Raw genomic sequence first — 15,451 nt, forward strand, 5'->3', positions numbered from 1 at the left:
TACACACTCATTTTCCATCAGAGTGTGTGCCAATCGGTAACTTTTTTCTCCGGGGTGAGACGGGGTGGACAAATTTTCTAGGGTGTACGAATAAATTGAATTTTGCTGGGCCAAATGCAAAGTAAAATTTTGACAGTTGAAAGACCAAACAAACGCCCATGCGAAAGCTGTATTTTCGGTGTCTTGCTGAAATTGTTAAAATTTATATTTATTTTATAATTTGGAAGTAACGTATTTTTTGTGCTTTCATTTTGATTTTCACTTATTCATTACCGCCAAAGAATATTTGGAAACATCAGAACACCTACTCTTTTGTTGTCCCCGTACTTTTCGTTGTTACTCACTTTTTACTCTTACTTCAGAGAGTAGTTTTGCAGTTTGACATTTTTACAGGATTTTACACGAAAAGTATTGGATCAGAGCTAATGTGAGGTTGGAGATATAAATAAATAGGGAATTGACTAAAAAGACTTCAGGTGACTTTTAAGGGTTCTGGGTTGAGCTCTTTCGATCAGAAAATGTCGAAAATACACCAATTTCTTTGATTTAACATTTTTTTTAACTATAAATCAGAAAAATTCTACATTATGCTTTATTTAAAATGAACGTAAAATTACCTTTCCAGCAAGTTTTGGAGTTCAATGGGGTGAAGTCGTTGTTCTGTAGTCATCGGCGCAATGGTTGGGGCAATATTTGGTTGCACGTTCGCACCGATGAAAGATTTAATGAAAGGGAAGAAACAAACGTGGTATTAGTATACACAACTCAATTTATTTTCTTGTCAAAATCCGTATATAAATATATATATGTGTATATATGTACTTAATGCATATATCTCTTACAGATACCTTTAATTATTATGTGCTGGAACTTGGTGGCTGGATCACGTCCTTTTTTCGGATACTCGCAAAAAAAAAGTAAATCGTTCTTGGTTTTTGTTATGGTTGCCTGTCGAACTGCTTATTTAACGAAAGTTAGTTAACAAAGTAGTTGAAATGGTTTAAGGAAATTTAAGCCGTTGGCCTAAACATGCCGGCCCCCTTGCGATGCGCAATATATTCAGCACGCCCAACCACCATGTTCAGCTGATCTACTTAGTTTCATACATTTCTTTAACTAATTATTGCCCAGACTCTGCTACTGGTCTCCGTTGGTGGTATCTAGATTTCGACCAAAAAAGAAAAATTAATAAAAATAAACGTGACTTAAAATTTCACTTACACTTTTTCTTTATTAATGACTTCACAGTATGTAAATATGTACAAGTATGGTATGTACGAAGAAAATTTCAATGAAATATGGAAAAGGAAAATTATGCCTAACAGGCGCCAGAGAGCACGTATCCGAAGATGGTGCTTTGTGCTAAAAGCGGGCCCATTATCCCTGCGCGAGGTCCGCAATAAGATGTCATGACGTGGAAACGCCCTCCCCCCCCCCCCCCCCCCCCCCCCCCCCCCCCCCCCCCCCCCCCCCCCCCCCCCCCCCCCCCCCCCCCCCCCCCCCCCCCCCCCCCCCCCCCCCCCCCCCCCCCCCCCCCCCCCCCCCCCCCCCCCCCCCCCCCCCCCCCCCCCCCCCCCCCCCCCCCCCCCCCCCCCCCCCCCCCCCCCCCCCCCCNCAACAAATAAAAACGTTCGGTAATTTTGGTAAACTGCGAGTTGTTGCTCGGAACTTAATACCTAACTCGGTTTTGTATTATTTTGGATTATGACACTATTGAAGGAAGCAATATGCGTTATGCTTTTAATAAAATAATAATAAAAAAGAAGTATCAAGCTCGGTGTGAATACCCCTTTTATTTGTAAGTGCTAACATTATTCCGCTGTAAACACTTTCTTTGTGTAAGGGGATTATTTCAAAATCTAAGCTTGTATGTATCTAAAAGTGATCTTCTCGTGTTTATTGGGTGCAATGGATATACGCAAGTTTTTGAAAAGTAGATTCTGGCAGCTTTAGTAACTTCATATAGCCTTTTAAAAAAGCGTAATATTTTGTGTTTAGCTGAAGCTTTAGGAAGATTCTTGCATCCATTCTTACAAGCATTATATTTTGCGGTACTCACGATTTGCCTTTGAGAGGGAAGACCTGAGAAGAAGGTAAGCAATTTTAATTGTTCTCAATAATTTGTTTATTTGTCGATGTAGTAAAGCAAAGTGCAAGTTCTAACAATTGCTTCGCTTGAAATAAAATCAAAATAAAGATAAACAAAATATCTAACCTCCTTAGCATGCGTATCCGTATGCGTGCGTTTGACATTTGTGCTTAGAAGTCCAAACCCATATAAATTTCTTACGTTTTCATGCGTTGCTATCTAGGTGCTGCCATGATAAAAATATAGTAAGGTAAAACCATCGTACAGTTTCATAAGTAAAAACACTATCAGCTGATTGCCAGAAAATGCCTACAGCTGAGATCACCTGTTTTTTGGCATGTGCTCTTATCTTTTACAATTTCTTTCATTTCTATTACAATTTCTTTTATTTATATTACAATTTATTCAAAATACACTAACACACTGAACCAAAAACACCAATACACTAACCAAAAACACACCTACAGCCATGGGCGTAGCCAGAAAGGAGCAGGGGGGTGCTCGAGCCCTCCCCCCCTAACTTTCAAATTTTCCTTATATATATACAAAATAGTACCCTGAAATGCCAGCGTAATAGGGTCGAGCACCGCCCCACCCCCCCCCCCNGAGTTACTTTACTTATGGAACTGTAAGATGGGTAGAACCGTTCTCTCAATTCGTCGGCCATGATTTTGTTTTATTTTTTGAAGTTTGCCAACATTTTAAAATCATATAAAATTGAGAGTAAAAAAAGGAATTGTTCAGAGTTATTGTTGTTTGAGATTAAGAATAAGAATGTGTGTGTGAGTTTGTGTGTAAAATTTTAAAATTAAATTGCTTGCAAACGTCAAGAATTTGAAAAATTCATCTCAGCGGTTCATAACATTTTGCGAAAATATATGTATGTTGACGACGTTCTCGCCAGGCGACATAGCGTCGAAGTTGCGAGAAGAGATATCACAGGTGCCAAATTCAGCCGGGTTTCCATTACGAAAATGGACTTCAAACTCTAGCAAAATACTTCAAGGAATACCAAAAGGTCATTTACTTACTGAAGATTTCTTAGAGTTTGAAGATACCTGTGCAGTAAAGGCTTTGGGCATCAGATGGAACGCCCATTCCGATTACTTCTACTTTATAGCGAAACCAATGGAAAATAGTAGCAGCATTACAAAGAGGGCAATACTTTCAGCCATCGCCAAACTGTTCGATCCACTGGGTTGGCTTGCACCGGTTATAATCGTCGCCAAGATCGTTATGCAGAATATTTGGTTAGAAGGAACAGGTTGGGACGAAACCGTATCTCCAACTACCTGGGATCGTTGGCAAGAATTTATACATGATTACACGGAAAATAGAATTATTAACAAAATCAACAACCACATGATCAAGTTTAAATAGCACTGGAATAGCTGCGCTTGATTGTAGTTGGCTTAAGAAATGAAAAAGTGGAAAAAGCAACAAGAATTTACAAGGCGAACTAAGCACGGTGCGTAGGCAACTGGCTGAGTCAGCTGGGGTCGTTGGATCGAATCCCACTGAAAGAAGTCTGATGAGGAGATGTGGTGATTTCCGAAATAGCTATCACTTCTACCAATGCATTGGTACAAGAAAATCATAATAAAAAAAGAAACCAATGCAGGTATTTAAGGCGCAAAAAAAATATTGTTAAAAATACTATGTTCTCTTTGACCATTATATAAGAAAAGCAAATAACTTAAGGACGAGCACACCTAAAATTCAAACATTCTAAAAATAGATCAAGTTTAAATAGCACTTGATTGTAGTTGGCTTAACAATTGAAAAAGTGGAAAAAAGCAACAAGAATTTATAAGGCGAACTTAGCACGGTGCGTAGGCAACTGTCTGAGTTAGGTGAGGTCGATGGATCGAGTCCCACTGAAAGAAGCCTGATGAGCAGAGATGGGAACTACCACAAATAAGCGTGAGCTGAAAGTGAGAATGAAGTAGTGTGTCTAACTCATTCTGCATGCTGTCGCGTTCTCATCGTTAACGTATGTTCACATATAAATATTATCTCAATCAAAGCTCGTTGTTTAATCACCCCGTTCACACAGGCAAATCTCAGATTATTAGCCGTCAAATTTTTTGTGCTTGTTATTCTCTCATCTCAACGAAAGGTTATGTTTCTTCTCTGTGCCACCGTAATCACTTTTTTTCTGCTATATAAAGCAATTTAAATATGTTTTAACTTAATATGTTATTAAAAATACCTTTACAAACCTCTTTTCCTTGCTAGCGTCCATTTTTGTTTACTTTTACACTTGGCATTTCTCCACTTCTTCGCAAAAATAATCGATAAAAGCAGGTTGGACACCGAAAAGTTATCGGTCAAATCCGAGATTATTTTGTAATTACAGATTAGCAAGGGACGAATTTTGTATGGCTAATCCCTTTTTATAATTACAGATTAGGGAGTTAAGCTGGAAGTTTGCCAACATTTTAAAATCATATAAAATTGAGAGTAAAAAAAGGAATTGTTCAGAGTTATTGTTGTTTGAGATTAAGAATAAGAATGTGTGTGTGAGTTTGTGTGTAAAATTTTAAAATTAAATTGCTTGCAAACGTCAAGAATTTGAAAAATTCATCTCAGCGGTTCATAACATTTTGCGAAAATATATGTATGTTGACGACGTTCTCGCCAGGCGACATAGCGTCGAAGTTGCGAGAAGAGATATCACAGGTGCCAAATTCAGCCGGGTTTCCATTACGAAAATGGACTTCAAACTCTAGCAAAATACTTCAAGGAATACCAAAAGGTCATTTACTTACTGAAGATTTCTTAGAGTTTGAAGATACCTGTGCAGTAAAGGCTTTGGGCATCAGATGGAACGCCCATTCCGATTACTTCTACTTTATAGCGAAACCAATGGAAAATAGTAGCAGCATTACAAAGAGGGCAATACTTTCAGCCATCGCCAAACTGTTCGATCCACTGGGTTGGCTTGCACCGGTTATAATCGTCGCCAAGATCGTTATGCAGAATATTTGGTTAGAAGGAACAGGTTGGGACGAAACCGTATCTCCAACTACCTGGGATCGTTGGCAAGAATTTATACATGATTACACGGAAAATAGAATTATTAACAAAATCAACAACCACATGATCAAGTTTAAATAGCACTGGAATAGCTGCGCTTGATTGTAGTTGGCTTAAGAAATGAAAAAGTGGAAAAAGCAACAAGAATTTACAAGGCGAACTAAGCACGGTGCGTAGGCAACTGGCTGAGTCAGCTGGGGTCGTTGGATCGAATCCCACTGAAAGAAGTCTGATGAGGAGATGTGGTGATTTCCGAAATAGCTATCACTTCTACCAATGCATTGGTACAAGAAAATCATAATAAAAAAAGAAACCAATGCAGGTATTTAAGGCGCAAAAAAAATATTGTTAAAAATACTATGTTCTCTTTGACCATTATATAAGAAAAGCAAATAACTTAAGGACGAGCACACCTAAAATTCAAACATTCTAAAAATAGATCAAGTTTAAATAGCACTTGATTGTAGTTGGCTTAACAATTGAAAAAGTGGAAAAAAGCAACAAGAATTTATAAGGCGAACTTAGCACGGTGCGTAGGCAACTGTCTGAGTTAGGTGAGGTCGATGGATCGAGTCCCACTGAAAGAAGCCTGATGAGCAGAGATGGGAACTACCACAAATAAGCGTGAGCTGAAAGTGAGAATGAAGTAGTGTGTCTAACTCATTCTGCATGCTGTCGCGTTCTCATCGTTAACGTATGTTCACATATAAATATTATCTCAATCAAAGCTCGTTGTTTAATCACCCCGTTCACACAGGCAAATCTCAGATTATTAGCCGTCAAATTTTTTGTGCTTGTTATTCTCTCATCTCAACGAAAGGTTATGTTTCTTCTCTGTGCCACCGTAATCACTTTTTTTCTGCTATANTGGAATAGCTGCGCTTGATTGTAGTTGGCTTAAGAAATGAAAAAGTGGAAAAAGCAACAAGAATTTACAAGGCGAACTAAGCACGGTGCGTAGGCAACTGGCTGAGTCAGCTGGGGTCGTTGGATCGAATCCCACTGAAAGAAGTCTGATGAGGAGATGTGGTGATTTCCGAAATAGCTATCACTTCTACCAATGCATTGGTACAAGAAAATCATAATAAAAAAAGAAACCAATGCAGGTATTTAAGGCGCAAAAAAAATATTGTTAAAAATACTATGTTCTCTTTGACCATTATATAAGAAAAGCAAATAACTTAAGGACGAGCACACCTAAAATTCAAACATTCTAAAAATAGATCAAGTTTAAATAGCACTTGATTGTAGTTGGCTTAACAATTGAAAAAGTGGAAAAAAGCAACAAGAATTTATAAGGCGAACTTAGCACGGTGCGTAGGCAACTGTCTGAGTTAGGTGAGGTCGATGGATCGAGTCCCACTGAAAGAAGCCTGATGAGCAGAGATGGGAACTACCACAAATAAGCGTGAGCTGAAAGTGAGAATGAAGTAGTGTGTCTAACTCATTCTGCATGCTGTCGCGTTCTCATCGTTAACGTATGTTCACATATAAATATTATCTCAATCAAAGCTCGTTGTTTAATCACCCCGTTCACACAGGCAAATCTCAGATTATTAGCCGTCAAATTTTTTGTGCTTGTTATTCTCTCATCTCAACGAAAGGTTATGTTTCTTCTCTGTGCCACCGTAATCACTTTTTTTCTGCTATATAAAGCAATTTAAATATGTTTTAACTTAATATGTTATTAAAAATACCTTTACAAACCTCTTTTCCTTGCTAGCGTCCATTTTTGTTTACTTTTACACTTGGCATTTCTCCACTTCTTCGCAAAAATAATCGATAAAAGCAGGTTGGACACCGAAAAGTTATCGGTCAAATCCGAGATTATTTTGTAATTACAGATTAGCAAGGGACGAATTTTGTATGGCTAATCCCTTTTTATAATTACAGATTAGGGAGTTAAGCTGGAACATGAGGATAATCTACTTATATGTGAACCTAGTATTACGCTCTCGTTTCTATTCGTACACGCGATACTTACGCTCTTTTAGCACCTTCTAAGTTTCTGCCCATGCCTACTGATGAGGAAATGTGGTGATTTCCGAAATAGCTATCACTTCTACCAGTTTTTCAAAATTATTGCCGCTTTTTCACAATAGTTTTTATTAAAAACAGCCTCAATCTCAATAAATATTGTAAGGAAGAGCAGACTTAAAAGGTAAACATTCTAAAAATAGAATTATTAACAAAACCAACAACCACATTATCAAGTTTAAATAGCACTGCAGTAGCTGCGCTTGATTGTAGTTGGCTTATCCGTGCCAGCCTTTCCACCGTATGTGCATACAAAGCAAAGATTTGACTCGTACATCGCACAATTAACCCAGCACTTCGAAGCGATTTCAGGCATGAAGCAGGAACAGAAGCGAGCACTTTTCCTCTCGTGGGTAGGAGCCGACTGTTTTGAGCTGCTATCCAAACTTCTCGGCACAGAAGACATACAAACGCAGACATACGAAAGCATTATAGAAAAGTTGTCAATGCACTACAAGGAAAATGTTCACGTACTGACCTCAAGATACGAATTTCTGTCATCGAAAATGAATCCACAACAAAAGTATTCAGAATGGGTTGCTGAACTGCGGGGCATAGCATGGAATTGTAGGTTCCTGTTTAGTAACAATACTTGCAAAACGTCATTTATAGATGACCTGCTTCGAGACATTTTAGTTTTAAATTCGCCACATGAACCGGTACGCACTGCAGCACTACAAAAGCCTAATCCGGCACTCGCAGATGTTATAGCTATAGCCGAAAGCTATGAAACAACACAGGCCATGAAAAAGCGGATGTCATCTAGCAGAGCGAAGTATTTCAGCTGAAACAGCACCAAGCTGAAAAAAAGCTTAAGCCAAGCGCAAGCAAGAGTAACTGTTTTCAATCCTGCTCTGGGTGCGGGAAGCACCACTCCAGAAGCCAATGCAAATTTCGTAATGCACAATGCCGAAAGTGCAATCGTTTCGGCCATATCGCACCAGTTTGTAAAGCACAAAGTGCAATTACCGACAATAAAAATTATAAAAAGAAGAAGCAACCGCAGACTAACAACAATAACGCTCAGCGAAGTGTGTCAACGATCAACTTTGTTGCTCAATTACGAGCACCGAGCCAAACAAAGTAGGAAACAAATATCTGATTGAAATAGGTTCACCCCTATTGAAGTACCGGTCAAGTTTCAGATGGATACCGGCGCCACTTGCTCCGTGATTGGCTTAATTAATTAGAGGCACAGCGTTTAACGGACTGCGGGATATGGAAACCAATTACGTTCAGCAAATGGGCAGCACCCATCGTAGTGGTTCAAAAAAAAGACGGGCGTTTGCGGATATGCGGTGACTTTAAAGCTGTGAACGCACAGCTCGAGGTGGATCACTACCCAATACCCCGCATTGAAGAACTGTGCCGCAAGCTAAGAGGAGGCACAATCTTCGCCAAAATTGACCTTTCAGACGCATACTTGCAAGTGGGTCTGACCGAAGAAGCGAAGCAGCTAATGGTTGTTAATACCCCATTGGNCTGTTAATACCCTATTGGGCTTGTTCCAGTATCAACGCCTTCCGATGGGAGTGGCCAGCGCTCCGACCCTTTTTCAGAAGCTATTGGAACAAGTCATTGAAGGTATTCCGATGTGTATTAATTATCTTGACGATATATTAGTAGCTGGTAAGTCAGTACAAGAGTTATTGGAAAATTTGCAATCAGTATTCGAGCGACTGCAAGCATCTGGGTTAAAATGCCGCAAATCCAAGTGCACTTTTATGCAGCGTCGAGTTGAATATGTCGGATTTGTGTTGGATGCAGCGGGTTGCACGCCATCTCCAGCTAAGGTTTCAGCTATATGTGAAATTCCGCGGCCTAAAAATTTGAAGGAACTTCAAGCATTCCTGGGTAAAATTAATTATTACAATAAATTTATATCGAATTTTGCAGATAAGGCTGCTCCGCTTAACCAACTACATAGGCAAGGCGAAAAATTTCGGTGGGGAGAGAAGCAAGAAAAAGCGTTTCTAGCTCTTAAGTACCAATTGAGTACAGCACCTTTGCTAATTCATTTCGATGACCAGTTACCCCTTATTTTGGCAACAGACGCATCTTCGCATGGAATAGGAGCTGTTATATCGCACAGAATGCCGGATGGGTCCGAAAAGCCCATCGCGTTCGCATCTAAGACGCTTGACCACCACCAAATACGTTACAGTCAGATAGAAAAGGAAGCGCTTTCTATTGTATTTGGTGTCAAGAAGTTTCACCAATTTCTGTTTGGTCGCCAGTTTACATTGCTCACAGACCACAAACCGCTGGTGTCGATATTCANCTTTGCTAATTCATTTCGATGACCAGTTACCCCTTATTTTGGCAACAGACGCATCTTCGCATGGAATAGGAGCTGTTATATCGCACATAATACCGGATGGGTCCGAAAAGCCCATCGCGTTCGCATCTAAGACGCTTGACCACCACCAAATACGTTACAGTTAGATAGAAAAGGAAGCGCTTTCTATTGTATTTCATATCTAGAAGTTTCACCAATTTCTGTTTGGTCGCCAGTTTACATTGCTCACAGACCACAAACCGCTGGTGTCGGTATTCAGCCCTGATAAGCAACTACCGTCTGTGATGATACAACGCCTTCAGCGCTGGGCATTACTGCTCATGTCCTATCGGTATACTATACGATATAGGCCAACGGATAAGCATTGTAACGCAGACGCTCTATCTCGGCTTCCAGTAGGGCCGGATGCCGAGTTCGACCAAAGTGANGCGGATAAGCATTATAACGCAGACGCTCTATCACAGCTTCCAGTAGGGCCGGATGCCGAGTTCGACCAAAGTGAAGCATGCATGCAGGTCGAATCTGACCTAACTGTATCACCACTTAATGTGCAACATCTGGCAAACCTAACTGCAAAGGATCGCACTCTTAGGGCCGGTTTCTCCATCTCTGGTTAACACTAACTCCCCGGTTAAACATTGTTATCGACGTTCTAACTCCATGCATATAACAGGGAGTCGATATGGTCGGTAACGATGTGTACCGGGGGATAAGTGTTAACCGGAGATAGAGAAACCGGCCCTTAAAAAGTGTGGCGAGTGCCGGGTCGGAATTATCTTACGCTGTTACGACAAACGTTTACGCCAGGAACTATGCACGGGGTCCACCCTGGTTTCGTGGTGTAATTCAAAGCAAAGTTGGCAGTATGATGTATCGCGTGAGTACGGACCAAGGCTTACTCCTTCGCCATCGTAACCTGTTGAAAGCTCGCCTATGGGGACTAACGGGAGGGTTATTGACTAGGTGCGGAGGGACTGATGCATCTAAATGCAACATTGTTCCTAAGAACTGAATGACGCATCTAATACAACACTATTTCATAAGAACCTTCGCAAGTTGACGTTTGCAAACTACACACCACTTCGCTTATATTACGATTTCCGCTATCACGTGTTCTTACTTAAAATTACTGAATATTGTTAACAAATTAGATTAATAAATACTTGAAGTTACAACAACGTTTAAGGTTATTTGTTGAGGTTATGGTTGACTCACGAGGATTTTCTTGCATTTTAGCAAGATTTGTTTTTTGCTCTTCCAATTGTGCAATCAGCCATGCTCTATTTGTACTCAATACGTCCACTAAAATATCCTGCTGTTGCTTTAGCAGTCTCCCGATAGTTTCTTCCATGGTAATGCAGCTTTTTACCTTTCTGCCTTTTTACGCTTAAATCGAACGCCTCGGGTAGTTTATTACGATTCCGTGAACTCACTGACTTTACCTCGTCGCCAGTTATTTGTTGTAACTTCAAGTATTTATTAATCTAATTTGTTAACAATATTCAGTAATTTTAAGTAAGAACACGTGATAGCGGAAATCGTAATACAAGCGAAGTGGTGTGTAGTTTGCAAACGTCAACTTACGAAGGTTCCTATGAAACAGTGTTGCATTAGATGCGTCATTCAGTTCTTAGGAACAGTGTTGCATTGAGATGCATCAATGTTTTAACTTAATATTTTATTCAAAATATCTTTACAAACCTCTTTTTCTTGCTAGCGTCCATTTTAGTTTACTTTTACACTTGGCATTTCTCCTCTTCTTCGCAAAAATAATCGATAAAAGCAGGTTGGACACCGAAAAGTTATCGGTCAAATCCGAGATTATTTTGTAATTACAGATTAGCAAGGGGCGAATTTTGTATGGCTAATCCCTTTTTATAATTATAGATTAGGGAGTTAAGCTGGAACATGAGGATAATCTACTTATATGTGAACCTAGTATTACGCTCTCGTTCCTATTCGTACACGCGATACTTACGCTCTTTTAGCACCTGCTAAGTTTCTCCCATGCCTACTGATGAGGAAATGTGGTGATTTCCGAAATAGCTATCACTTCTACCAGTCTTTCAAAATTATTGCTGCTTTTTCACTATAGTTTTTCATTAGAAACAGCCTCAATCTCAATAAATATTGTAACGAAGAGCAGACTTAAAAGGTAAACATTCTAAAAATAGAATTATTAACAAAACCAGCAACCACATTATCAAGTTTAAATAGCACTGCAGTAGCTGCGCTTGATTGTAGTTGGCTTAACAAATGAAAATGTGGAAAAAAAGCAACAAGAATTTTCAAAGCGAACTTAGCACGGTGCGTACGCACCTGGCTGAGTCAGCTGGGGTCCTTTGATCGAGTCCCATTGAAAAAAGTCTGATTCGGAAATGTGGTGATTTCCGAAATAGCTATCACTTCGACCATTTTTTCAAAATTATTGTTGCTTTTCCTCAAGCTCAAGCTTATCTTAATATTTTTTAATTTTATTTGTTTATAAAAATATAGTATATTTTTTAACAAAACCCATATAAATCCAAGTTTCAATATTTTTGGAAAATTTGAAAAAATCAACAAACTTTCGTAAAAATTTCGAACTTTTTAATTCAATTTTTTTAGAAATATTTTGAGTATGCAGTTTTGTTGCCCATTCGATTTTAGTATAATAAAGTGCAAGTAGGGATGCCAGTAGCAAAAATACATCGATGTTTTTCTTTGATTCGATGCATCGATTCGCATAGGATTTTTCAGATAATGTTTCATAAGAAAATATGTTAGATATTAGCAAAATTGTACAAAATTTGGAGCCATTTAATTTTTTTGGTCAAAGTAACTTTAATTTTTTGTACAATTTGATAACCAGAATGACGTTTCGATGTACTAGAAAAGTCAGTTTTCAAAAAACATCGATGCATCGATACATCGAGTGGAAAATTTTTGATAAATCGAATCAAAACTTCGATATTTAAGATGCATCGATGTTCTTTCGACATCCCTAAGTTCAAGTTTAAGGTAGCTGGAACTTACCGTTGATTTCTGGCAGTTATTTTTGTTGAGTGTCAGTAATTTTCTTCCATACGAAGCATTTTCGGCGATTGTTTATATGGAGAAATTTAGCAATACCTTCAATAAAATAAATTCCCTAAAACCAATGGTAAGCTACTTTAAAATTGCACCTTGTTATACTTAAATTGAATGGACTACAATACAAAACAGTATACTCAAAATATTTCTCAAAAATCAAATAAAAAAGCTCGAAAATTTTACGAAAGTTTGTTGATTTTCTTATAAATTTTGCACGAAGATTGAAACCTATATTTACTTGGCTTTTGTTAAAAAATATACTATATTTTTATAAACAAATAATTAAATAAAAATAAATAAATTATTATGATAAACACTGTAGATACAAATAGGTTATTACATACATATTTCTAATTTATATACACATTTAATCTTTTAGAACAAAAACATATTTGGTAGATAAATTTTTAACATTTGCAGCCCGATGCAATTCTCATAAAAGAATTATTGCACCGCAATAAAAAACAATAAATATAACTGAAAGTCCTCTCGACTGGTGCAGCGTCAATCGAAAAGAATTTACAATTTTGTCAAGTTTCAAGTTTTTCAAGTTTGTGGCCTCGAGCGAATAGTTATTTAGTGGCGCAGGTTTGATTTACGACCCCTTAAACACTTTTTAATGTGCCAATTTTTAAATTCAAATACTAAAAAAAAAACATTATTAAAAATACCTACCCCTTCCATTTTTATTTAACTAAATCACCTTTTACTCACCTAAATTATTTCTTACCAAGTAAAAAAGTGTAAGTTCGGGCAGAGCCGAACATTAAATACCCGGCGCAAGTATTCAATATAGTTTTTTCACCTTTCCGAAGACTACCGCTGCATGGTAAGCAGTGGTGGTTTTAACTCTATTCCAAACATCTTCGATAGAACGTTCAGTAATGAGATAAACTTATATAGACATATGTGGGCGGCACCACGCCCATTTTCCAAAATTCCATACTAATGTTACTTCTTTTCAAGGGATTGTTGTTAGTATCAATTTTGGGTAAAATTAGCTTCCTTTAATTTCAAATCATATCAAAGTTTCAAATATTTCTGAAGTTTACCGTTATATAAAAGTGGGCGTAATTTTAGTCAGATTACAAAACTTAAAATCAATTCTGAATTAATTAGCTTCAGTATTTACTGATTTATAGAAGCTTTCGTATTTCTCTTTCTCTTATTTACCATTATATGGGATGTGGGCGTGGTTATTAACCGCATTTCTAAATTTTAAGCCGTTTGGTGTGTTTTGTGAAGGCCAACAACTGTGCCAAGTTTGGGAGAAATTGGTGGAGCGGTTCCCAAGATATACACATGTAATCATAAGTGGGCGTGGCTATGCCCATTTTCCAAAAATTTATAATATTCTTACATTTCGCCTAAAGATGATAGTAAATATTAATTTTGAGTGAATAATCTTCGGTAGTTACTAAAATATCGCAGTTTTTGCATTTCTCAAAACTACTGTTATATGGGAGTTTGGCGTGGCTATCGTCCGATTTTCCCCATTTTCAATACCATCTGTCCAACGCTCAAAAGAAGTTTAGTTAAGATATCTCAATTTGTACTCGAGCTATGGTCACCGCTTAATCGATGCCTCTTTTCATTCTGATCATTTATGTATACATTTGTCTATATCTATCTCGATTCGTTTTGCCTGTTACAAACAACCGTTATGTGAACAAATTTATAATACCATTGTGCACAAATGTCCTCGGGTATAAAAATACTTGACATCCGCATTCGCATCCGCATCCGCGGATGTTAGCGTTTAAACATCGGCATCCGCATTCGCATCCGCGGATGTCTAAAATTCCATATTCGCAACATCCCTGTACTGAACTAATAGAACTAAACATTTTTTACAGTTAACCTCAGTACTTTCGTCAACAATTCAGAATGTCGATAACAGTGGATCACAAATCTTAGTTTTGTTTTCTCCAGACGCCACTATCCAATTCCTATGTAGAGTTGATTCCGAAAATCTAGTTAATTTTTATACCCGAACGCACTTGTGCCCAAGGGTATTATAACTTTGTTCACATAACGGTTGTTTGTAACAGGCAAAACGAATCGAGATAGATATAGACAAATGTATACATAAATGATCAGAATGAAAAGAGAAATCGATTAAGCGGTGACTGTCTGTCCGTCCGTCCGTCCGTCTGTGCACACGATAACTCGAGTAAAAATTTGGATATCTTTACAAAACCTGGTACGTGAACTTTTTTTGGGCATAGCACGGATGGTATTGAAAATGGGCGAAATCGGACTGCAACCAGGCCTACCTCCCATATAACGGTAATTTTCAGATATACGAAAACTGAGTTATTTTAGTAACTACTGAAGATAAGTCACTCAAAATTGATATTTACAATGACTTTTAGACGAAAAATAAGAATATTAAAAATTTTTGGAAAATGGGCGTAGCCACGCCCACTTATGGTTTCATGTGTAACGCTTGGTAACCGCTGCACCAATTTCTTCCAAACTTGACACAGGTGTTGGCCCTGGCACAGCATACCAAATGGCCAAAAATTTTTTAAATCGGACAAGAACCACGCCCACATCTCATATAACGGTAATTTAGAGAAATACAAAATCTTCGATAAATCAGTAAATATTAAAGCTAAATTATTCAAAATTGATGCTTGCAACAATTCTTTACCAGGAAATACGTTTATGATAAAATTTTGGAAAATGGGCGTGGCACCGCCCACTTATGATCACATATATGTATCCCGGTAACCGTTCTACCAATTTGTACCAAATTCGGTATGGTTATTGTGCTTGCCACATAAAAGATAAGTGTTGAAAATTATTGAAATCGGACTAAAATTACGGCCGCTTTTCATATAACGGTAAATTTCAGAAATGCTTGAAACTTCAATATTTCGAAATTTAAGGACGCTAATTTACTTAAAATT

General features: G+C 38.1%; 1 protein-coding gene across 1 annotated transcript in view; it reads right to left on the reverse strand.

Moving 5' to 3' along the window:
• Nucleotides 1-617: 617 nt before the first annotated feature.
• The window catches only part of LOC108369775 (uncharacterized), a gene marked incomplete at its 3' end in the record, with an annotated part of 46,039 nt that continues 31,205 nt past the window's right edge, over nucleotides 618-15,451 (reverse strand). Inside the window, exon 3 of the mRNA XM_017624956.1 lies at nucleotides 618-660. Coding sequence (XP_017480445.1) covers nucleotides 618-660 — 43 coding nt within the window. The remainder of the gene's footprint in view (nucleotides 661-15,451) is intronic.

The sequence above is a fragment of the Rhagoletis zephyria genome, unplaced genomic scaffold, assembly GCF_001687245.7.
Source record: "Rhagoletis zephyria isolate East Lansing unplaced genomic scaffold, Rhagoletis_zephyria_1.1 Rzeph_scaffold_03836, whole genome shotgun sequence".
Classification (NCBI taxonomy): Eukaryota; Metazoa; Arthropoda; class Insecta; order Diptera; family Tephritidae; genus Rhagoletis; species Rhagoletis zephyria.